Source organism: Talpa occidentalis, unplaced genomic scaffold (genome assembly GCF_014898055.3).
Source record: "Talpa occidentalis isolate TD23 unplaced genomic scaffold, MPIMG_talOcc4v2.1 talOcc4.17, whole genome shotgun sequence".
Taxonomy (NCBI): domain Eukaryota; kingdom Metazoa; phylum Chordata; class Mammalia; order Eulipotyphla; family Talpidae; genus Talpa; species Talpa occidentalis.
Window position 1 is genome coordinate 54,201,966 of NW_023601754.1, and position 21,337 is coordinate 54,223,302.

The following is a 21,337-nucleotide window of genomic DNA, read 5'->3' on the forward strand; positions in this document are numbered from 1 at the left end:
TGTCTCCTTATTCATTCATTCAATCACTTTTTCATATCAGTATGGACTCAAAGATAGATCCTATAAATCCGATATTACTTTGCTTTTCAAGCAGTCCCCGCCGTGCTCACGGGGAGGGCTCTCCTGCGCACGTGTGTCCCTTTAACACACGCCTGTCCTTGCGAGAGGGGGTTGGTTTCGTCCGTAGCCTTAACTTAGACAATTAATTTGGACTGAGGGTCTCTGCTCTCGCCCTCGAACCTGAGGGCATTCCGGACCTGAGAACCGTCCAATCCTAAGAGGCGCGGCGCGGCGGTGGCGTTGGGGAGGGACCCGTTGCCATGGGAACAAAGGCTTTAGAGCGCATGCGCACACGGGGACGCGGTGTCGAGCCGGTGAAAGGTGACGTAAAGGCGCACGGGGTGGGGCGCAGGGCTCGGGACGTCAAAGCCCTGCGTCCTCCGGAGCCACCGCGGAGGAAAGGCGCGCTCGGCAGCGGCGGCGGCGACAGCAGCCCCAGACCCGGCGGCGCGAAGCTGACGTGAGAAGAGGCGCGAGTGAGGCGCGAGGGCTGCGCCCGCGCCGGGGAAAACCTACCTCGGAGCGCGACCCGCGGCGGACCAGACTCCCGTCCGGCTCCCGAGGCCCCGCCCCTCGGGCCTCGGGACTAATCGGATTGAGAGCGCGCCGGCCGGGGCCGCGAACTCGCCAATTGCGGTGGGCGTCGGCCACCGCCCAATCCGGAGCAGACAGGTGCGAGGTCCGGAAGGCGGAGGCCAATCAGCGGCGGTTGCGACCAGTGGGGCCCGGCCCCGGCCAATGAGGAGGCCCGAGTGACGTCTCCCTGCGCCAATCGGGAGTGAGGGCGTGTTCCTGCCCGCCCGCCCTTCCGGCCTGGGCTCTATTTACCAGGGGCGTGCAACCCGCTTGCCAATCAGAGCGCGGCTGAGCGGCCCGGCAGCCAACCCCGGAGGAGCGGCCGGCCGGCGTCCGCCGCACCCAGGAGTTGGGGATGTCCTACAAGCCCATCGCCCCCGCCCCCAGCAGCACCCCCGGCTCCAGCACCCCCGGGCCCGGCACCCCCGTCCCCACAGGTGAGCGCCCGCTCGGCCCCGCCCGCCCGCCGCCCGGGCGGCCGAGCCCTCGGAGAGGAGACGGCCCGAGTCCGCGGCGCCGGGCCTGCCGCGCGCCCGGCCGAGCCTCAGTCTGCGGGGCTGCGAAGTGGGCGTGGCCCGGGGGCCGGGCCGGGGCGCGCCGGGGGAGGGCGCCCCGCCGTCGGGAGGCCGAGGGCGAGCGTGGGGCGCGGGGCGGCCGCGTCCCTGCCCCGCCTGACCGCTCGCCGTTGCAGCCGGGAGCGTCCCTTCGCCGTCGGGGTCGGTGCCGGGAGCCGCTGCCCCTTTCAGGCCGCTGTTTAACGACTTCGGGCCGCCGTCCATGGGCTACGTGCAGGTGAGCGGGGCGGCCTCGCGCGCGGCTCGCGGCCCAGCCCCTCCGCGCCTGAGCGCCCCCCGTGCTCTCGACCCAGGCTATGAAGCCGCCCGGCGCCCAGGGCTCCCAGAGCACCTACACCGACCTGCTGTCCGTCATCGAGGAGATGGGCAAGGAGATCCGGCCCACCTACGCCGGCAGCAAGAGCGCCATGGAGCGCCTGAAGCGAGGTGAGTGCGGCGGCCCGCGCCCTGCCCCGGGCCCGCGCAGCCGGCGGTTCGGGAGGGCAGGGCCGCCAGACGGGACCAGGCTGGCCCACTCCCCAGCGAGGCGCCGCCAGCTGACATTGCATCGAGTCCGTTTCCAGGGACTGACCAGGAATTGGTGTTTCAAGGGGGCGAATCTAAGGATTGGCCGGCGCGGCGGCGGGGTGCTGAAGGGGGCAGGGGCGGGGGGCCTTCGGGAGGGCGGGGGTGAGACGGTGGAGGGTCTCTGAGACCCCGTTTGTTACCTCCCCACTCCCACCCGCCCCACCCCAGGCATCATCCATGCCCGGGCCCTAGTCAGAGAGTGCCTGGCGGAGACAGAGCGGAACGCCCGCACGTAACAGGACGCGCCTCCGCCTCGGCGTCTGGACCTTTCCCGGCCACTGCAGAGCACCTGCTTCTCCCTGGCCTCCACCCCGAGTTGCACTTCCCATCCTGGGCTTCCTGTCCTGTGTCCCTCGGTGGGTGCCCTCCAGGAACCAGGGGCCACGCTCTCACTCCAGTCGGCAGCGCTAACTGGGAACCCACGGTAGACAGCGGCAGGTCCCCGAGCCCCATGACCCGCCAGCAGCGTGGGCCCAACTGGAGCACTCTGCAGCCCCCACCACACAGCACTAGCCCCGCGCTCCCACCCAGTCCCCTTCTCCCCCGCAGGGCCTCGGAAGGCCTGTCACCTCCCTGCCTTGTCTCCTGGGCCACAGCCACTTTTTTCTCAGTGTGTCTTTTGCTAAATATGCCCTTTTTGTATAAATAAAAGATAATTTGGAGTTGTTCTCTCAGCTGTGAGTCTGAGTCTGGTACTTGTAATACGCCCGGGTGGGCCAGAGGGAGGGGGACTAGGGGTGGGAGACGGTTTTGGGAGGGGCAGACTGGGCCTGGCTCTCTGGTGCCATCCATGGGCCCTGGTGGCACCTGCCCCTCTGGGCCCCCAGCCTTCCCCAGCTCTTAGTACCTCTAGGACAGGACTCACTCCAGCTGCGCCTGGTCCTGCCCACCTTCAGATGGTGCCACCAGGGGGCAGCGCTGGTCTTGCTGCCTCCACTGCTGCAGCCACTGCCCCAGCTGGGCATAGAGGCGTCTCTGGATCAGCGGTCATGCTGGCAGAGTAGAAAATGCCAGTTCATCGAAGTCACACCCTCTCATGCTTTAATGCCCTGATACCCTCAACTCCCAGTCGGCTGGGGAGCTCTGAAGACACCTCATCTCTGACCTCCGCAGGCCACAGGGTCCGCTGCCTCCCTCCCCAGCACCTGGGAGGCAAGAGCCCAGGGGAGACCGGCTGGGCGTGTCATCCACTGCCCTGGGGCATCCAGCCACCTGGGTGTGGTCCCCTGAGCCCAGCCCTTGGTGTCTCAGCCTTTGCCCAGGGTCTGGTTGGCCAGACTTGTGCACCGGGAAGGTACAGGTGGTGAAGGCCACGGGCGCCATGCAGGGGCTAGCAGGGTGACTGCCGGTTGCTGAAGGAGCCCACCGAGCCTGGAGGCCCCGGGGCGCTGGAGCCCCACCCCTAGGTAGAGGCAGGTCAGAGAAAGACCCGGCCAGCTGGGCCAGACTCAGTAGGGAGGCATCTACCTTGCTCTGGTCCCAGGTCCAGGGGCCCGGAGTGGAGGGGATGGGCCCCCGCCGTGTTCCCGCAGCACCCGGGGGGCCGGGCAGGTGCAGACAGGAACCAGGGTGCTCTGGGGAGCCAGGGCGCGCGAAGGGAAGGAAAAGCGCGGCGCTGGGGGAGCAGCCTCCGGCCCCGCCGCCGCGAGGGGAAGGAAGGCCCCGCCGCCCTCCTCCGCCGCGGGCGGGGCCGCCCGGACCCCGCAGGGTGGGGGGGGCCGGCCGGGCCCAGGAAGGGGGCGGGGCGGCGGCCGTGACGCGGCGGGCGAGGGGAAGGACGGCCGGGGCGCCGCGGGCGGGCCGGGAGGAAGGTCGGGGCCATGGGCGCGCGCTGCGCCTCCGGAGGGTCCGGCGGCTGCTGGAGCCCGAGGCCGGGCCTGGGGTGGGTCCGGGGTGCGAGCCGAGGCGCCGCCGCCCGCGCCCGTGCGGGGTGAGGGGCGCGCGCCCGCAGCCCGAGGTGAGCCGGGAGCGCGGGGCAGCGGGAGCGGGGCCGGCGGGGCCTCCAGCCTGCGCGCGGGGGCGCGGGAGGGGCGCCGGCCGCGGGGCCGGGGCGCAGGTGGGCGGAGCGGGCCTCCGGCGGGGCCCTGGGAACATCTGGGCGGCCGCTTCCGCGGCCCGGGGGCCGCCCCGGGAGGGAGACCGCGGCGGCTGCGCGCGTGAAGCGGGGGTCCCGGGGGGATGCTGGGGCGGGCAGGTCCGAGACGGCGCTGCAAGCCTGGAAGGGGAGAGCAGGTCTGGGGGCGAGGGGTGTCGCTCCTGGCAGGGAGGTTGGGGGCGGGGCGGGGCGCCCGGGGATGTTGAGGAGACGGGCTGCTCCACGGACACCCGGGGACAAGGTTCTCGCTGGCGTCCGGGGTGGGGACACCTCACCCCACCAACCCAGGGAAGCGAGGGGGGCGGGGCCCGGGGGGCCGGCGGTGGGGGCGGGCCCGGAGGGAGGGGCCCGGGGGCTCCGGGGGGCGGGTCCCCCGAGCGGCCGCGCTGGGGGCGGGGGTCGCGGGCGCCGGTGGCGGGCGACGCGGGCCGGCTCCCGCCGCTCGGGGGGCCGCGTCAGCGCGCGGTTGCCTTGGCGACGGCCGGGCGGGGGGCGGGGGCCGCGCGGAAAGGAGGTCAGCGCTCGGCCTCGCGGCGGCCCCGGCCCCGGGCGGCGCTGGCGGCGGCGCGGGGCTCGCCTCTGCCTCCCCGGCGGCCGGCGCGGGCATGGGGCCCCTCGGCCCGAGCCCCTCGGCCCGCGCGCAGGACTCGGGGGCGCGCGCCGCCGCCCCGCGCTGACGGCCTCGCCGTGCCCTGCGCCAGGCGGAGCGGAGGCCGCGCGCGGCCGGCCGGGCGCCCTCAGGATGCTCATCAAGGAGTACCACATCCTGCTGCCCATGAGCCTGGACGAGTACCAGGTGGCCCAGCTCTACATGATCCAGGTGAGGGCGGCGGGCGGCCCCGGGCCAGGCTTCGCGCTGCGAACGGCCGGTCCGGCCGCACCCAGCACCGGGCCGGGCCCAGCGCCACCCATCCAGCCCGCTCCTGGGCTTGCGAGGCTCGGTGGCCAGAAAGCGCGAGGCCCCTTTCGGAGGCCGGGGAGAGGGGGCGAGGGCTGCGGGGGGAAGGAGCCGAGGAGCCCGCGGCGCCACCCAAGGGCCCACCCCAGCAGCCAGCCCGGCCCAGCTTGCGCTCCTTAAATCCTCCTTAGAATCTGTAGTGGGGGGGGCGCATGAAGAGGCAGGACTGACCGCACCTGGGAGGGGGTCCCCGCAGGGTGCAGGATTCTGGCAACCCAGGAGGCCAGGGAGCTAGAATAATAATCAGCCCCAAACTGACGGAGAGGGCAGGCAGGGACCCCGAGGGTGAGGGAGGGAATTCGAGCTAAGTGGAAGGGGAGGGCAGGAGCGGAGAGAGGAGGGACAGGCGGGCCCTCTGGGGGGGGAGAGGGTTGGTGCAGGGCCTGAGGGACACCTGTTCCAGATGTGTTCCCAGAAGCGGGCGCAGAGTCCGAGGAGGCCTGAGTGGGCAAGCTCCGGTTCCAGAGTCACAACAGGACAGGCTATGAGGCTCTCGCACTCCGAGGGGTGTGGCAGGAGCTGGAATTGGGGACCCAGAGAGGGTCAGGGTCAGGTCCTTGGAGAGATGGGGGCCCCTTGCACTCTTCTAGATGCTTCCAGCCGTCCCGCCAGGGCCGCCTTGCTGCCGGAGCACACTCCCCCCTGGGAACTTGCCCAGACCCTCCTCTGCCTGGAATACCCCCCATGCCACCCCCCAGCCACTCAGCGCCTTCCCTCCCCACCTTCATGTCATGTTTGAATCTTGGCCTCCAACCATCCTGTCAAAACAGTCCCCATCTCTACCCCGCTCACCCTGTTCTACTTTCTTTCCCACGGGGCGTATCACCCTCTAACAGTCCGTGATTGCTTTTTTGTTATCTGTCTCTCTCCACTAGAATACAAGCTGCAGGAGGGCAGGGGTTCATTCTGCTTATCAACAGATCCCAAATAACAGAACCCCAAACAGTACCTCCACACAGCACAGACCATACCTGAGCTGAGGTTGCAGAACCCCAGGGGGTACTGGACAGTTGTGATCCTGACCCCAGAGCCAAGGGGACCAGGGTCCCATTTCAGGGAGTTGGAAAGGCCAGGACTAGGGCCCCGAAGCTGTGCAGGGGGCAAGGCCAAGGTGGCCCGCAGGAGCTGAGCTGCCTGTTCTGCTTGGTCCTGGGCTCCAGAAAAAGAGCCGGGAGGAGTCGAGTGGCGAGGGCAGTGGCGTGGAGATCCTGGCCAACCGGCCCTACACGGACGGGCCCGGCGGCAGCGGGCAGTACACACACAAGGTCTACCACGTGGGCTCCCACATCCCAGGCTGGTTCCGGGCACTGCTGCCCAAGGCCGCCCTGCAGGTGGAGGAGGAATCCTGGAATGCGTATCCCTACACCCGGACGCGGTGAGCAGGGGGGCTGGCGTGGGCCTGGGCCACCGGGAGCGGCCCTGTGGGCACAGCTGTAACCCCAGCCCTGGCCCCACCCAGGTACACCTGCCCCTTCGTGGAGAAATTCTCCATTGAAATAGAGACCTATTACCTGCCTGATGGGGGGCAGCAGCCAAATGTCTTCAACCTGAGCGGGGCGGAGAGAAGACAGCGCATCCTGGGTGAGGCCTGAGGCCGGCAGGGGACCCCGGCGGGCGGCCTCCGCCAAGCCCCGCGCTCTCGCAGGCCTTGGCTTCCTGTCTGAAAGGCCACCCTCCCCGTCCCGAGGCAGGAAGGGGGGGCTGGTGGGGGCTGGCGAGGTTCAGTGCTGCCCGACCCCCTCAGACACCATCGACATCGTGAAGGACGCGGTGGCCCCGGGGGAGTACAAGGCAGAAGAGGATCCCCGGCTGTACCGCTCGGCCAAGACGGGCAGGGGGCCGCTGGCTGACGACTGGGCCCGCACGGCCGCGCAGACGGGACCCCTCATGTGCGCCTACAAGCTGTGCAAGGTGGAGTTCCGCTACTGGGGCATGCAGGCCAAGATCGAGCAGTTCATCCACGACGTCGGTGAGTGCCCGGCGGGGAGCTTCCCTCTCCCGGCAGCCACAGAACCCCCTCGCCCGCGTCTGCCGCGGTGAGGCTGAGGCACAGGGGAACGGCGCCGCCTGGCCAGCGTGCGGGCCGCCTGGCCCCGACGCCCCGGGGAGTCAGGACGAGAGGCTGGCGACGTGGCCCCTGACGTCCACATGGCTCTGACATTCAGAGCCGCCGCTTCTAACCCACTGGGACCCTCAGACTCTCCATCCTTCCGCAGGACCTTCCAGACTTGCAGGAGGGTCTCCAGCCCTCATAGGCAAACAGGCTAAGGATGTCATTCTCTCGAGGTGCCCTCCCACCCCCCAGCTCCCAGACTTCCATCTGCTGGCGCTGGAATCCAGGAACCCCAGTTCCATGCACCCCCCCCCCCAAACCTAACCCTCAGTTCCCAAAGTTCGGCCCTGGGCCACCTGCAGGGAGAAGGTCCATCCCTGGGTGGGGGTGTCCAGGGGCCTGGGGTCCTCTCCATGATGACTGCGTGGGGTCCCCCAGCAAGCCACCTCCCATCTGCGCACCTCGACACTCCCTCTGGACACGAGGAGGAGGTTGGGCCAGACACTGAGCTAACAGTGACCAAGCGACCAGCACGTGACCCGACATGCCAGATCCTTCGCTAATTTTCATGCCAGCTTTCCTTTCACTCCCGCAAGCCCCGTCAGGTGTCAGCCCCATTCTCCGGATGAGAACATCTACTCGGAGAGTGACACAGGTTCCTTGTCTTGCATTTGGAAAAATACCAAAAAGCACAAATAAGAGAATGAAAGCCACCCACGTGGAACCACCATTAAGATTCTGATCTATTTCCTCCTGGAGGCTTATAATTATAATTCAGCCATTGTTACTTTATTTCCTAGATGTTGAAATTTCTAACTTTATTCCTCCACTTAAGATGAAAATATCCCAGGATGGGTATCATCTTTCCCTACAACCCTCATTAAGTGCCAACACTTCCATTAACTATTAACGCTTCATTAACCATCAACACGTTCATTAACTGTTAGTGCCTTAATTGTTACCTCCTCTGAAGAAGCCAGCAGGAAGCCAGCTGAAAGAGAACGGAACAAACACTGGTCCCAGCTGCCAGGGATGTTGGGGTGGGGTCTGGCTCAGACTTGGGGTGTCCACAGGGGAAGGGAATGTGATGGGGCATGAAGACAGATGCCCCAGTTTCCACCCCCACCTCCTGGACGGCAGTTGCCCTGCCCTACTTTGGTTCTGGGTGGGTCACGAGCCCGGAGGAGCCATTACCCGACCTACCTACGGGCTCTGCGTGTGGCTGAGGTGGCGTGGTTCTGAGGCATGGGCACCTGCAGGTCTGCGGCGGGTGATGCTGCGGGCCCACCGCCAGGCCTGGTGCTGGCAGGACGAGTGGACAGAGCTGAGCATGGCTGACATCCGGGCGCTGGAGGAGGAGACGGCCCGCATGCTGGCCCAGCGCATGGCCAAGTGCAACGCAAGCAGCGAGGGGCCCGAGGCCCCGCCCCCTGGGAAACCCAGCATGGAGGTTCGGGCAGGGGCAAGCCATGCCAGCACCCCCGACGGGCCCGAGGCCCCTGCAGGCCCTGATGCCTCACCCGATGCCAGCTTTGGCAAGCAGTGGTCCTCATCCTCCCGGTCCTCCTACTCGTCCCAGCACGGAGGTGAGGCCGAGGCACGGGGCCAGGGACGGAGGGAGTGGGCCTCTGGCTGGGCTGAGGCCGGGAGCTGAGGCCGCGGCCCCCCGGCCCCGCAGGGGGCGTGTCTCCCCAGAGCCTGTCCGAGTGGCGCATGCAGAACATCGCCCGGGACTCTGAGAACAGCTCCGAGGATGAGTTCTTTGATGCCCACGGTCAGCATCCGCGGGCCTCCCTGGCGGAAGGCGGGGTGCCTCAGCCACTCCTCCGGCCCCGTGACAGCGCCCCTTGTCCCTCCAGAAGGCTTCTCGGACAGCGACGAGGTGTTCCCCAAGGAGATGACCAAGTGGAACTCCAACGATTTCATCGACGCCTTCGCCTCCCCGATGGAGGCAGAGGGGGCTCCAGGTACAGACCCCGGCGGGCGGCCGGCACCCCGCCCGCAGCGGGCCCAGAGGGCCGGGGTCCTCGGCTGGACCCCATCCAACAAGATTGGTGCTTGGGAAACTGCAGCAGCTGAGGAGGGCGTGGAGGGCACGCAGGGAGGACGAGGCGAGACGGCAGAGGCACGTGGGAGGTGGCGTCCCGGGTGGATTTTGAAGGATTGGATGAGCTTGTCCCACAGAACTCTGTGGTGATGGAATGTTCCAGGCCTGGGCTGCCCGGGATGGTAAGCACTGGCCACAGCGGCTTGAAACTTCAAGCACTAGAAATGTGGTGGGTATGGCCGGGAGCTGAAGGTTGGGTTGTATTTTAATTCATTTATGTTGAAACAGGCACCCATGGCTAGTGGCTACATCCTGGGAAGGGAGGGATTAGAATCTTCGAGGCAAACAGCCATTGTGGGGAGTCCTGAGAGCCTCAGGACTGGCCTGAGTAAAGGCCCAGCAGTGAGATGGCCTGGGAGAGTCGGGGGTGGATAGTGGGGGGAGGTAGACAATGAGGGGGCAACCCGAAGTGCCTGATGAGGGGGTTCCCACAGACCCAGTCTTCTTCACTGCTTTCCCCCGTTCTACAGACCCTGGAACTGAGGCCACCAAAGACGTCGGGGATGGGGCGCGAGCACCCAGGGACTCGGAGGTGAGTCTGTCAGTTGCCCCGGGTCCAAGTTCTGCCCCTGCTGGCCAAGCCCCAGTCCTGACGCACACACACTGTGCCCACAGGGTCCGGATGGAGCTGTGGAGCTGGGGGCTGAGGCCTGCGCCGTCCACGCCCTCTTCCTCATCCTCCACAGTGGCAACATCCTGGACTCCGGGCCCGGGGACGCCAGCTCCAAACAGGCAGATGTGCAGACGCTGAGCCTGGCCTTCGAGGCCGTCACCCGCGTCCACTTCCCCGAGGCCTTGGGCCATGTGGCGCTACGCTTGGTGCCCTGCCCGCCCATCTGCGCTGCCGCCTATGCCCTTGTCTCCAAGTACTGGTCAGGGGTGGAAGGGCGGGGGACACCCAGGGTCCCCAAGGTGCAGAGAGCCCCTCAGGGGCTCCTGGGCCGTGGGAGGCCCCACAGGCAGGGGGAGGCCGGGAAACCAGACAGAGCTGGTCACCCATCTGTCTAGTCCACAGCTCTGTCAGAACGGCCCCCGCATTGCTAGGACTTGCCAGCGGCTGAGGGCACTCGGAGGGCGTGGGGCCGGAGGTCACCCACTCCACACCCACCCACCACGCCCTCCTCCTGCAGCCTGAGCCCCTACAGCCACGACGGCGACAGCCTGTCCCGCTCCCAGGACCACATTCCACTGGCCGCCCTGCCGCTGCTGGCCACCTCGTCCTCCCGCTACCAGGGCGCCGTGGCCACGGTCATCGCCCGCACCAACCAGGCCTACGCCGCCTTCCTGCGCTCGCCTGAGGGCGCTGGCTTCTGCGGGCAGGTCAGGGGGTGGGGGCGTCCCAGGGAGCTTGCCAGGAGCCATCCGCCCGCCGGGCTCCACTGCAGCCCCCTGGTGGCCCTGCCCTTTCCCCCAGGTGGTGCTGATCGGGGACGGCGTCGGCGGAATCCTGGGCTTTGACGCGCTCTGCCACAGTGCCAGCGTGGGCGCCGGGAGCCGGGGCAGTAGCCGCCGGGGGAGCATGGTCAGTGCGGCTGCACCTGCGTGCTCAGGAGGGGCCCCCAGGGCTCTGCCCCCGGAACATGGCCTCTGCAGCGGGTCCCCGGCAGCCCCGTTCCTGCCCCTCTCGCACTTTCTTTGAAGCCCTGCCCACCTGCCGGGCCTGTCCTCGCTTCACGTAAGTGGGAATGGCTGGCCTCCGTCCTAAGCGTGTTCCGTCTCCTCTTGCATCTAGAACAATGAGCTGCTCTCCCCAGAGGTCGGCCCAGTGCGGGACCCCCTGGCAGAGGGGGCAGAGGGGCTGGGCCGCGCCAGCCCAGAACCTTCAGCCCTGCCCGCCCAGCGCACCGCCAGCGACACAGCCGGCCCTGAGCCCGAGGGCTCTCAGAACAGGTAGCGCCCCTGCCCCTCCGCCTCCGCCGGCGCCCACGTGGGCCTTCGGGGGGCCTTCGGGGGCAGCGGCGCTAAGCAGCCCTCCTCCCCCTCAGCCTGCAAGCGACGCCCCCTACCACTTTCTCTGGGGAGCCCCGGAGGTCCAGCACAGTCTCCTGCCCACCCCCTGCCAGCTCCGAGGCTCCGGATGGCCCCGCCAGCACCGCCCGCCTCGACTTCAAAGTCTCCGGCTTCTTCCTCTTTGGCTCCCCGCTGGGCCTGGTGCTGGCTCTGCGTAAAACAGTGATGCCCGCCTTGGAGGGTGAGACTTTGGGGTGGGGCCTGCATGCTTCGCCCGTGCCCTTCAGCTGCCTCCCCGCCCTGCTGCTTTTTCACCTCGCCCGCCACGCTGGGATACCGACACTAAATGACCCGGCCAGAGAGGGGGTGCTGGATGGCCAGCAAGAAGGGACTTGTCCAGGCCAGTGCCCTGGGAGGCGCGCACGTCAGACCTGCCCCGCGAGGGGTCCAGAGCGAGCCTGGGAAGGCTTCTTCCTGGGCCACGGCAGCACCTTGCAGGCTGGTTCCTTCTCAACCAAGAAAGCTGACTTTGGGCACCGCCTGGTGCCGGCCCAGGGGGTGCGGCTTGGGAAGTGCTGGCTCAGGGTCACACAGCGTGCAGGGGAGTCACAGCACGCCCAGCTCAAGCCCCGCCCTTTCCTCCTGACACCAGTGACCCAGATGCGCCCCGCCTGCGAGCAGATCTACAACCTCTTCCATGCAGCCGACCCCTGCGCCTCCCGCCTTGAGCCCCTGCTGGCCCCCAAGTTCCAGGCCATCGCCCCACTGACTGTGCCCCGCTACCAGAAGTTCCCCCTGGGAGATGGCTCGTCCCTGCTGCTGGGTATGCCCCCAGCCTAGATAAAAGGGGGAGGGAGGCATCAGCGGGGAGGGTGGGTCCCCCAAGACATGGGGTAGTTCCCGCATCAGTTGTCAGTACCCCCAGGACCAAGGGAGCCCTGCCCTGGCCCTTGGGAGATCTGGATCCCAGGACCCTCTGCCCCTCTGCCCAGGAGCTGGGGCAGTGGTGATGACAGCCTGGAATGAGGGGCAGTGAGGGCAGTATGCCAGCGTCTGGAGGGTATCTCCACAGGCACCTGCACTCATGTCCGGGCCATGTACCAAGTGGATATGTGCAAGTGGGCACCCATTTGGCTAGGAGACAAGTGGGGCTCTGTTGGGGTGGGGGGTGCAGGCGTCTGGCAGGAACGGAGTGGCTGCTGGGTGAGCTAAGAGTGTGCCCTTTCAGCTACGAGGCAGCTCAGCCTCAGCCAAGACCTGCCCGGGGGTGCTGGCAGGGAGATGGGGGTAGAGGAGCCCCGCTAGCTGAGAACCCCTGGGGGTAAGACGGGAGGGAGTGGGCCCGCCTGGCGCTGAGGTTGCCCCTCCGCCCCCAGCCGACACCCTGCAGACCCACTCGGGCCTCTTTCTGGAGGAGCTGGAGATGTTGGTGCCCTCTACACCCACCTCTGCCAGCGGTGCCTTCTGGAAGGGCAGCGAGTTAGGCACCGAGCCACCGGCCCAGCCAGCTGCCCCCAGCACCACCGGCGAGGTGGTTAAGAGTAAGTGCGCTGGCCGCCCACCGCCCAGCCCGGGGAGCGGTGTGTGCCTGACCCCAAAGTCCGGAGGAAACACCCCCGCCGGCACTCAGCTGGGACTCGGCAAGAGCAGGCTTGCTGGGAAGGGGGCAGGGAAGTGTGCCCAGGGGCTCGCCAGGCGGCCCCCGGTGAGGTCACCCCTGACTCGCTGCCTGGCAGTCCTGGAGCGCTGGTGGGGGACCAAGCGGATCGACTACTCGCTCTACTGCCCCGAAGCGCTCACCGCCTTCCCCACCGTCACGCTGCCCCACCTCTTCCACGCCAGCTACTGGGAGTCGGCGGACGTGGTGGCCTTCATCCTGCGCCAGGTGGGCCCAGGGCTGAGCAGCGGGTGCGGGGGGAGGGGCCGGGCGCTCCCGCCTTCACGCGGCCTCCCCTCCCCGCCGCGCAGGTGATCGAGAAGGAGCGGCCGCAGCTGGCCGAGTGCGAGGAGCCATCCATCTACAGCCCGGCCTTCCCCAGGGAGAAGTGGCAGCGCAAACGCACCCAAGTCAAGATCCGGGTACCTGCCCTGCCCCTCCTGGCTGCCACTCTGGCCTTCCTGGGTCTGCCCCCCATGGTCATGGCCCCCTGGGTCTCCTCCGCCCCTCAAGCCCCGGTCAGTCCGGGCTGGGCACCCAGCCTCTGCGTGGCACCCGGCAGTCCCCGCCAACAAAAGCACCCACCCCTTGGACGCGTCCCTTCTGCAGCGGCCCCTTGCCTCCCGTTACCTGACCCCAGGCTCACGCTGTCTCCTCCTGGCAGAACGTCACTTCCAACCACCGGGCGAGCGACACGGTGGTGTGCGAGGGCCGCCCCCAGGTGCTGAGTGGGCGCTTCATGTACGGGCCCTTGGACGTGGTCACGCTCACCGGAGAGAAGGTCAGGACCCTCTGGCCTCACCCCGGCCCAGGGCAGACCCAGCCCAGCCAGGGTGACTTTGCCCAACGGGGGGGGCTACCCTCCCAAAGCCCCTGCCTGCCTCCAGCCCCTGCGGCTAGAGCCCCCGTCCAGCCCCTGGATGGGCCATTCAGGGTGGGGTGCTCGCCAGCCCATGGGACCCCCCCATCGCGCCAGGTGGACGTCTACATCATGACGCAGCCGCTGTCAGGCAAGTGGATCCACTTTGGCACAGAGGTCACCAACAGCTCGGGTCGCCTCACCTTCCCGGTGCCCTCCGAGCGTGCCCTGGGCATTGGCGTCTACCCGGTGCGCATGGTGGTCAGGTGAGCACGGCCGGCCGGGCCTCTGCGGGGAGGGACTCCCGGCCCCAGGCCGCTCACACTCCACCCCGCGGGCCGCAGGGGCGACCACACGTACGCTGAATGCTGCCTGACGGTGGTGGCGCGTGGCACAGAGGCCGTGGTCTTCAGCATCGACGGCTCCTTCACCGCCAGCGTCTCCATCATGGGCAGCGACCCCAAGGTGCGCGCCGGCGCAGTGGACGTGGTCAGGTAGGTGCGCTGCCCCTGGCTCCCGCGGGGACCTCCGCCCGGGCCGCGCTGACGGCCACCGCCCCGCAGGCACTGGCAGGATGCGGGCTACCTGATCCTGTACGTCACGGGCCGGCCCGACATGCAGAAGCACCGCGTGGTGGCCTGGCTGTCGCAGCACAACTTCCCCCACGGCGTGGTCTCCTTCTGTGACGGCCTCACCCACGACCCGCTGCGCCAGAAGGCCGTGTTTCTGCAGAGCCTCGTGCAGGAGGTGGGGGGCAACGCGGGTTCCCCATCCTCTCACCCACTCCCTCCGCCCAAAGCCCAGCCCCGCCAGGTCCCGCCTCTTCCCTGCTGCGGCCCTGACAGCTCTCCCCACGGTCCTGCCCCCTGGTGGTGGAGGAGACACTCAGCCCTGAGGCCGGGAGGGACTCGCTGGTGCTGCCCTCCCCGGGTCCCCCACCACCTGACAAGCCTCGTCCCTGAAGCAACCCCTGGAGGCATGGGAGACCCCCACCCCCAACACCAGGGTGGGTCCGGGGGGCTGATGGCATCTCTGCCACAGGTGGAACTGAACATCGTAGCCGGATACGGGTCCCCCAAAGATGTGGCTGTGTATGCAGCGCTGGGCCTGCCCCCCAGCCAGACCTACATTGTGGGCCGTGCAGTGCGGAAGCTGCAGGCTCAGTGCCAGGTGGGCACCAGGTGGGGCCCCCAGGGAGCGGGAGCCTGGTGGGAGGGCGGGTTCAAAGGCTCCAGAGGGGGCGGCTGTGAGGAAGCTCTGCCACACTGAGGTGGCACTGGCCACCGAGTCAAGACACCCTCCCCGCTCCCCACCCTTTCATCTCTGAAGCCTCTCAGGGGACCTGGGTTCCTCCCAGGACAGGGTTCCACACTCAGGGGGGTGTCAAGACCTGGAGTGCTGGCTGGGCTCTGCCTGGCCCTGGGCATGTGCCTTGGCCCTGCCAATCTCAATACCCCACCTGTGAAGTGGAAGGTAAGCTGCACCCACCTTGACAGCTGTCGCAAAGATCACGATTCACGCACAGCACCACGCAGGGCTGGGCAGAAAGCTAGGGCCTGCTGAGTGATTCCACCGTACAGCGAGGACACCGAGGCTTGGAGTCAGAGTGAAGCCTCGGCACCCTGGCACCCGGCCTGGGTCGCCACGTGCTGGGAGACTGGGTCAGACCCGGCCTGTGGTGCAGCCCCCGCTGCCTGGGAGCCGAGGGAGGCGGGCAGAGAGCAGCAGGAGGGTGCGCATCCCGCCAGCCCCTCATCCCCGCCCACCCTCGTCCACAGTTCCTGTCGGATGGCTACGTGGCCCACTTGGGCCAGCTGGAAGCGGGCTCCCACCCTCATGCCCCTGCGGGACCCTCGAGGGCCAGCCTGGCCAAGAGCAGCTACGGCGGGGCTGCCCCCGTGGACTTCCTGCGCAAGCAGAGCCAGCTGCTTCGCTCACGGGGGCCCAGCCAGGCAGAGCGCGAGGGGCCGGGGACGCCCCCCACCACCCTGGCCCGGGGCAAGGCCCGAAGCATCAGCCTCAAGCTGGACAGTGAAGAGTGAGGCCCAACCGGCTGGACGTGAGCTATTCATGCAGACTCGAGGGGCGAGGGGCCATGTGTGGGAGGCTGGCCCCCAGCCCCACATCCTGCATCTTTGCCTGCCCGTCAGTGTTACGTCCCTTTCACGTGGGGGACACAGCCAGGGGGAGGGAAGAGGGCACCGCCAGGGCCCAAAGGCTTTTCCAGTGCGTGTAAATCCATGAAAATAAACACCACCCGCATCCCGCCAGCCACCAGCGTCCAGGTCGATGGGGACACGAGGCCAGGAGGGGCCAGGCCATCCCGGAGGCATGGTCTGGATGGGCCAGGGCCGCGAGGCCTGTCTCAGGAGGGCTTTATCCTGCTCGCTACCCGAGGTCCTTCCTGCCAACCCTCCCCGCCTGGGCCAGCCCTGCGGCGGGCAGGGGCCACCCTCTGCCCAGACTTGGCCTCTTGCTGAAAGCTCTGCCCCAGAAGCCACTGTGGGGCCACGGAGTCAGAGGTTGGAGGCCACCGTGCTCAGCACCAAGCCCCCTGGCATGAGCCTACCTTGCTCCCTGAGGATCCCAGGCTCCTACACCCCAGCCTTGGCCAACAGGAAACACCTCCTTGGTGGCAGAGCCCGCCCCTCACTTCTGTCAGGGAGGTGGGCAGCTGGGGTGTGGAGCCTGACCCTGTGCCTTCCAAGACCACCCAGGTAGCAGGGAATGTGAGGTGGTGACCCGGCTCCCCCAACGAATCAGTTCAGCTGCCCCAGAGAGAGATAAATAAGGCCTTTATACACAGAGGCGGGAGTAGTGGGACAGGTGGGCTGGCAGCGGCAGTGCTGGGCCGGGCAGGGCCTGTCAGTGGGAGAAGATACCCCGGAAGCGGGCCTTGTCCTCCTCGTCCTTCTGCCGGATCCGCGCCTCCAGGGCCCGCAGCTCTCGGCTCACGACCGGTGCCAGGGCGGGGTCCAGCTCCAGCACCTTGGCGAAGTCAGCCTGGGCCTCCTGGGCATTCCACACGGCCGCGTGAGCTTTGCCCCGCTTGAAGTAGGCCTTGACGTTGTCTGCAGGGGGCACCAGTGGGCAGCAGGCACACCAGGGTGAGGGGGGCAACCTTCCACCCCGAAGCCCCCAGCCCGGGACACCATTCACCCCCAAGGGGCACAAGGGCCCCATGGCCCTGCCTGGGCAGGGAGCACAGGGTCGGCTCTGTGGGAGCTCAGAGTGCGGGTGACGTCAAAGGCAAGGTCTTGTGCCCAGTGCCCAGGAGACAGGGAGCAGGAGGCCGGGGGCGCTCACCCTCATATTTGTTGAGGATGGAGGAGCAATGGTCCAGCACCTCGTAATACTCCTGGGCCACCAGCTTGCACTGACAGTAGTTGAGCAGCAGCGGTGTGATCTGCTGGTCCAGCTGGATCCAGTCCGGGGACCCGGGCTGCTCCTGGACATGGGGACAGAGGGGGAGAGGCAGTGAGCTGGGCCCCCCATTGACTGTGCCTGCCCCGCCTGCTGGCCCGCCTGCTGGCCTGCCCGCGGCACCTTCATCTGCAGGTTCTTGAGGCAGGCGATGGCATCATAGTACTTGGCGGCGGCCTCCTTCACATGGCCCTCGCGGTACAGCCGGTTGCCCTCCTGGTGGATGACCGGCACGGCCTGGGCCTTCTCCTCATCTGTCATTGCCCACGGGTCCTGCTGGTACGTGCCAGGGTGCTCCACCTGCCGGGCAGGGGCCAGTTGGAGCGGGGGCCTCGGGGCAGCACCGCCTCTCCAGCCTCAGGCCTGACCTTGGGCGGGCGGGTATCGGGCACTGGCCTGAAGCAGGATCGCTGGTCCATTCACTGACCATTCTCCCGCGTGCCCAGTGCCTCAGCCAGGTCCTGAGACTAGAACAGCGAGGAAGACGGGGACGGTCTCTGCCCTCGCTGACACCGGGAAGAGGAGGGGCTCTGGGGGAGACCCACGGGACCGCCAGGCCCCCTGCACTTGCCCTGTCCCAACCCAACGGTCCATCCATAGGTCAGCGCCCCCGTGCCCCAGATGGGCAGGCAGGGCAGCCGGGGGAGGCACCAGGGCTGGAGGGCCCTCACCTTAAGCATCTCAAAGTCAAAGATGAGGGGCTGGGGGTTCTGCTGCAGGGCGTCCAGGTCGGCGTGGCCCAGAGAATTGTGCTCGTGCATCTGCGCGATGCCGCAGCAGTGCCGCTGACCCTCCAGGGGGTCCTTGCCAGCAGCGATGTTGCGAAGACTCTTGGCGACCAGCGGGTACAGGACCACATGCTGCAGGAGGGCAGGAGGGCGTGGGGGCCTGTCAGCATGGGCCGGTTTCTCACTGGACGCAAGAAGACCAGGCCCTGCCCCCCGACTGTCAGAGAGAGGCCCTGGAGGCCTGGGGGGCAGCAGTGGCATAGGCCCCACTCCGCGGGAAGGCATGAGGGCTTCCCCCGGCCTCTTCCAGCCTCGCAGCCTCCCTTCCAGGGACGCCCCGGGCTCTGCCGCAAGCGGCCACCTACTCCCAGCCCCGCATACACACTCCCTCGCCGCTTGCCTCCCCATCCTCAGTGGATTCCCACCTCCTCCTCCTGTGGCTCCTTCACAGTCTGATCCCAGCACGCTGCCTTCTCCCCCTGCCCACCGCCACCCCATCCTGGGCCTATCCCTACGCTGGGCCCGGGACAGCACTTCAAACCCGCAGGGGAGACCCTTGGAGGGGATGGTAGGGCCTACGCCTCACCCCGTCGCTGCCAGCTCCTCTCACTGCCCGTTCCCTTGCGGGGGCAGACAGCTAGGCTAACGTGCACCCAGCCAGCGGATGTGTCCTGGGCTTTGGCTCCGGGCTGGGCCAAGCTCCTAACCACCAAGAAGCATGAGGGGTGGGAGGCCCAAGAGGCAGGGTTCAAATCAACCACCAGCAGCTGGGGAGGGCTTCCTGGGGGTGGTGACTTAGGATTTCACAAAGTATGAATTTGAAGTATGAAGGGGAACCATGGCCAAGAGGAGGATGCGAAGGCTGTGGGGGAGCTGGGGGAGGCGGGCAGGGCCACGGAACAGCTGGAGCTAATGCTTTAGCCTGATGGTGACAAGGAGCCAGCGAGGTTTGAAACAAGGGGCTGCTGGGCTGTGCTCACTTGAGAATGCGTCTCCTGGCTGCACTCAGGCTACTGGAGAGTGGAAGGCAGGAGAGGGGCCGGGATGCCGGGCTGGTGTGGCGCCCAGGGGGGCTGGTGGTGGCCTAGCCAGGGTGGAGACAAGGGCCCAGCTGGCTAGACCCTGGGGGCAGGTGCGGATGTCCAGTACCTTGATGTCACAGCGGAACTGGGCAATCTCGCCCTCACGCATGGTGCACACGATGGTCTCCCACACGGGCAGCTTGAACTTCTTGCCAATGATGAGCTCCATGGGCTTGCCACGGGCCCGGCTGTCGTCCAGCACGGTGCCCTCCTTGTCGCTGTGCAAGGTCCGGTAGTGGAATGTGGCCTGCGAGCCACACGTGGGATCAGGCAAGGGTACAAACCCCCACGAACCCCCAAGGATGAGCCAGCCCCCAGCTGGGTCACCACCTGATCTTTATGTGGCTTTGACATTCACCCAGTAGGGGAGGAAAGTGAGTTACACGGTGACTGGGGGGGCGGGCTGGGAGGAGAGTCCCAGCAAAGAAAGGGGAGGCAGGAGGCCGCAAAGCCCCAGGCGAGGCGAGGAGTGGGGGCGGGAGGTGCGGTGGGGTGTATCAGATCCTGGTGTATTTTCAAAATAGCCGTGGGACAGACAAGAACAGACCAGGCTCCAAGTGTCTTTCCCCTACTGGTGCCTACCTGTGCCCGGCTTTGTGCTGTCAGCAGGACACGGCAGCAAGCAACACAGACAAAAGTCCCTGCTCACGGGACCGCGAGGCAAACAAGGTGCTGGGAAGGGTGGGGCGAGTTTATGCAGGGGCAAGGGGCCTCTCTGAGGAGGCCACACTTAAGCAGAGATCTGAAGGGGGAGAGAAGCTGGCCAGATGCCGGGGTAGGAGGGGATCAGGAACTTCCTTGGCCAAAAAAACAGCAGGTGCAGAAGTCTCGCCATGGGCCGGGGCAAGGCCTGTGCTGGCAGCAGCAGCAAGGGCAGTGTGGCAGGGGCAGGGTAACGGAGGGGTGCACCAGGGGATCCCAAGGTCAGCAGATGGACCGCAAAGGTCATGGGGAGGACTCCATTTTTCCACGTGAAGATGGAAGCCCGGGAGGCTCCAAGCAAGGGAGGCGCATGACCTGGCTGGGTCTGAGGCGCCCGAGGTGAGAGGGCGCAGACCGGGGTAGGAGGCCGCGAAGCCCCAGGGGAGGTGAAGAGCGGGGGCGGGAGCTGCGGTGGGGGGTGTCAGATCCCCGTCTATTTCCAAAATTGCTGTGGGACAGACACGAACAGACCTGGCAAAAGAAACCTGTGGTTTCGCGGCCTGAGCAGCAGAGGCTGAGGTGCCCTCCGCTGAGATGGGCCTGGGCTAAGTGTTAGCCGCCCGGACGTGCGGTGGGATGGTCAGGCGCGGGAAGGCAGGTGCGAGAGGGGGAGGCTGAGCGGGACGGGGAGGGGCAAGGAGGGGCAGGCACGAGCGCCTGCTGAGGAGACAGGAGGGCCGCGGCCAGGCCAGCCAGGGGGAGCGGGGAGAGGGGCCTGCAGAGGGAACCCGCGACAGGATATGGGCGGAGGCGCTCACACTCTTCACCCCCACACGCGCCGCTCCTCTCAGCTCCAGCAGGACCGGGGCTGCCCCGGCCCCTGTGCCTCGCGGGCCCAGAGGAAAGCGGCGAGAGCATTTGGCGCCGAGGCTGTTCTGTGGTATTAGCTGAGCCTGTTCCTTCGCCGCCGTGGGGTGTTCCAGGATCTCCCTCCTTCGAGAACCCCGCGGGCTGCCGCAGCCGCGCCCCTTCTCTGTGGGGGGCGGCCCCGCCCATACCTCGGCGGCTCCCGGGCCCGGGTCAGCGCGGCGCGTGTGCTCTGCGGGCCGCCCCGGGGCAGGGGCCGCCCTGCGAAGGCCCTCACACGAGGACCGGCGGCGGCTGGGAAGGGCGACCGGGAGAGGCACCCCGGCAGCGGCGGGGGCCGGCGGGCAGCTCGCAGGGCGGGGCGGAGGGCTGCGGGGTGGGGGCCCGGGCGGCCGGGGGGCGGCCGGGAGACGGCTCCGGGCCCGCGTCTGCCCGCGTGATGCCACGCGAAGCAGTCGGAAAGCGGCCAAGGGTTCTGGTCGGCGAACCCGACCCCTGGGCCGGTTCCGAGGCCGGTCTCCTCAGCCAGCAACGGGACACGGCCCAGGCGTTCCCGGAAGGCCCGACCTTCCACAAGGGGCCGCAAACCCGGCGACCCAGGGGCCCACGGGCCCCTGCCACGCCCCGGCCTTCCTCAGGCGCTGAGGGTGCTGGTGATGACGGACGGCCTCCCGGGCCAATGCGGCCGCAGGGCCAGGCCAGGGGGCGGGGCAAAAGCATCCGAATTCACGCCCCACTTAAACTCCAACCAATCATCGTCGAGCTCCGCATGTGAGCGGGTAGGGTCACCGGCCGCTACTGTCTGGGCATGCGCAACCTCTCGCCTACGGCCTCCTCCCGCCTCGCATGCGCACCGCGCCGCAGACGGGGCTGGGGGGAGAGGGTTTGACACGAACCTTGGTGCCATCCTGAAAGTCAGGGAGCTCTCCTCGGCCCTCCTGTATCACACGCTTCTCGATCCCGTCCTCCCGGAGTCTTGCGATGACATCCGCCATCCTCCTTCCCCGCTGCTCTCTTTCGGTAACTTCCGGACTCGCTCGGCAGCTTCCGGACCTGCTTCGACAACTTCTAGCGCTTCGGCAACTTCCGAGATGGCGCCATTTTGGCTGAGGGCAGACGCCAAAAAGGGACGGGACGT

The 21,337-nt window shown here is 67.6% G+C and overlaps 3 protein-coding genes across 4 annotated transcripts; 2 read left to right on the forward strand and 1 right to left on the reverse strand.

Annotated features, from left to right (window-relative positions):
* The first annotated feature begins 608 nt into the window (after positions 1-608).
* Positions 609-2,471, forward strand: CDK2AP2 (cyclin dependent kinase 2 associated protein 2). Its single transcript, XM_037518251.2, has 4 exons — positions 609-1,073; positions 1,328-1,428; positions 1,505-1,637; positions 1,947-2,471. Exons 1-4 carry the CDS (start codon positions 992-994, stop codon positions 2,012-2,014), a joined length of 384 nt encoding a protein of 127 aa, XP_037374148.1. The 5' UTR covers positions 609-991; the 3' UTR covers positions 2,015-2,471.
* Positions 2,472-4,578: 2,107 nt separating this feature from the next.
* On the forward strand, positions 4,579-15,750 carry PITPNM1 (phosphatidylinositol transfer protein membrane associated 1). Its single transcript, XM_037517460.1, has 23 exons — positions 4,579-4,693; positions 5,992-6,206; positions 6,291-6,412; positions 6,576-6,800; positions 8,144-8,470; positions 8,563-8,658; positions 8,744-8,851; positions 9,462-9,523; positions 9,607-9,857; positions 10,122-10,311; positions 10,406-10,513; positions 10,724-10,881; positions 10,977-11,182; positions 11,594-11,764; positions 12,318-12,482; positions 12,678-12,826; positions 12,910-13,020; positions 13,263-13,379; positions 13,575-13,723; positions 13,802-13,951; positions 14,021-14,204; positions 14,499-14,627; positions 15,236-15,750. Exons 1-23 carry the CDS (start codon positions 4,616-4,618, stop codon positions 15,497-15,499), a joined length of 3,735 nt encoding a protein of 1,244 aa, XP_037373357.1. The 5' UTR covers positions 4,579-4,615; the 3' UTR covers positions 15,500-15,750.
* A 485-nt stretch (positions 15,751-16,235) lies between these two features.
* On the reverse strand, positions 16,236-21,337 carry AIP (aryl hydrocarbon receptor interacting protein). 2 transcript variants are annotated; one of them, XM_037517461.1, is made up of 6 exons: positions 21,096-21,337; positions 18,758-18,937; positions 17,552-17,740; positions 17,004-17,180; positions 16,764-16,905; positions 16,236-16,528 (listed from the first exon to the last, which is right to left on the reverse strand). In XM_037517461.1, exons 1-6 carry the CDS (start codon positions 21,192-21,194, stop codon positions 16,323-16,325), a joined length of 993 nt encoding a protein of 330 aa, XP_037373358.1. In that variant the 5' UTR covers positions 21,195-21,337; the 3' UTR covers positions 16,236-16,322. The 2 variants fall into 2 exon arrangements, with proteins under 2 accessions (XP_037373358.1, XP_037373359.1); XM_037517462.1 differs by having other exon boundaries at positions 16,456-16,528; positions 16,760-16,905.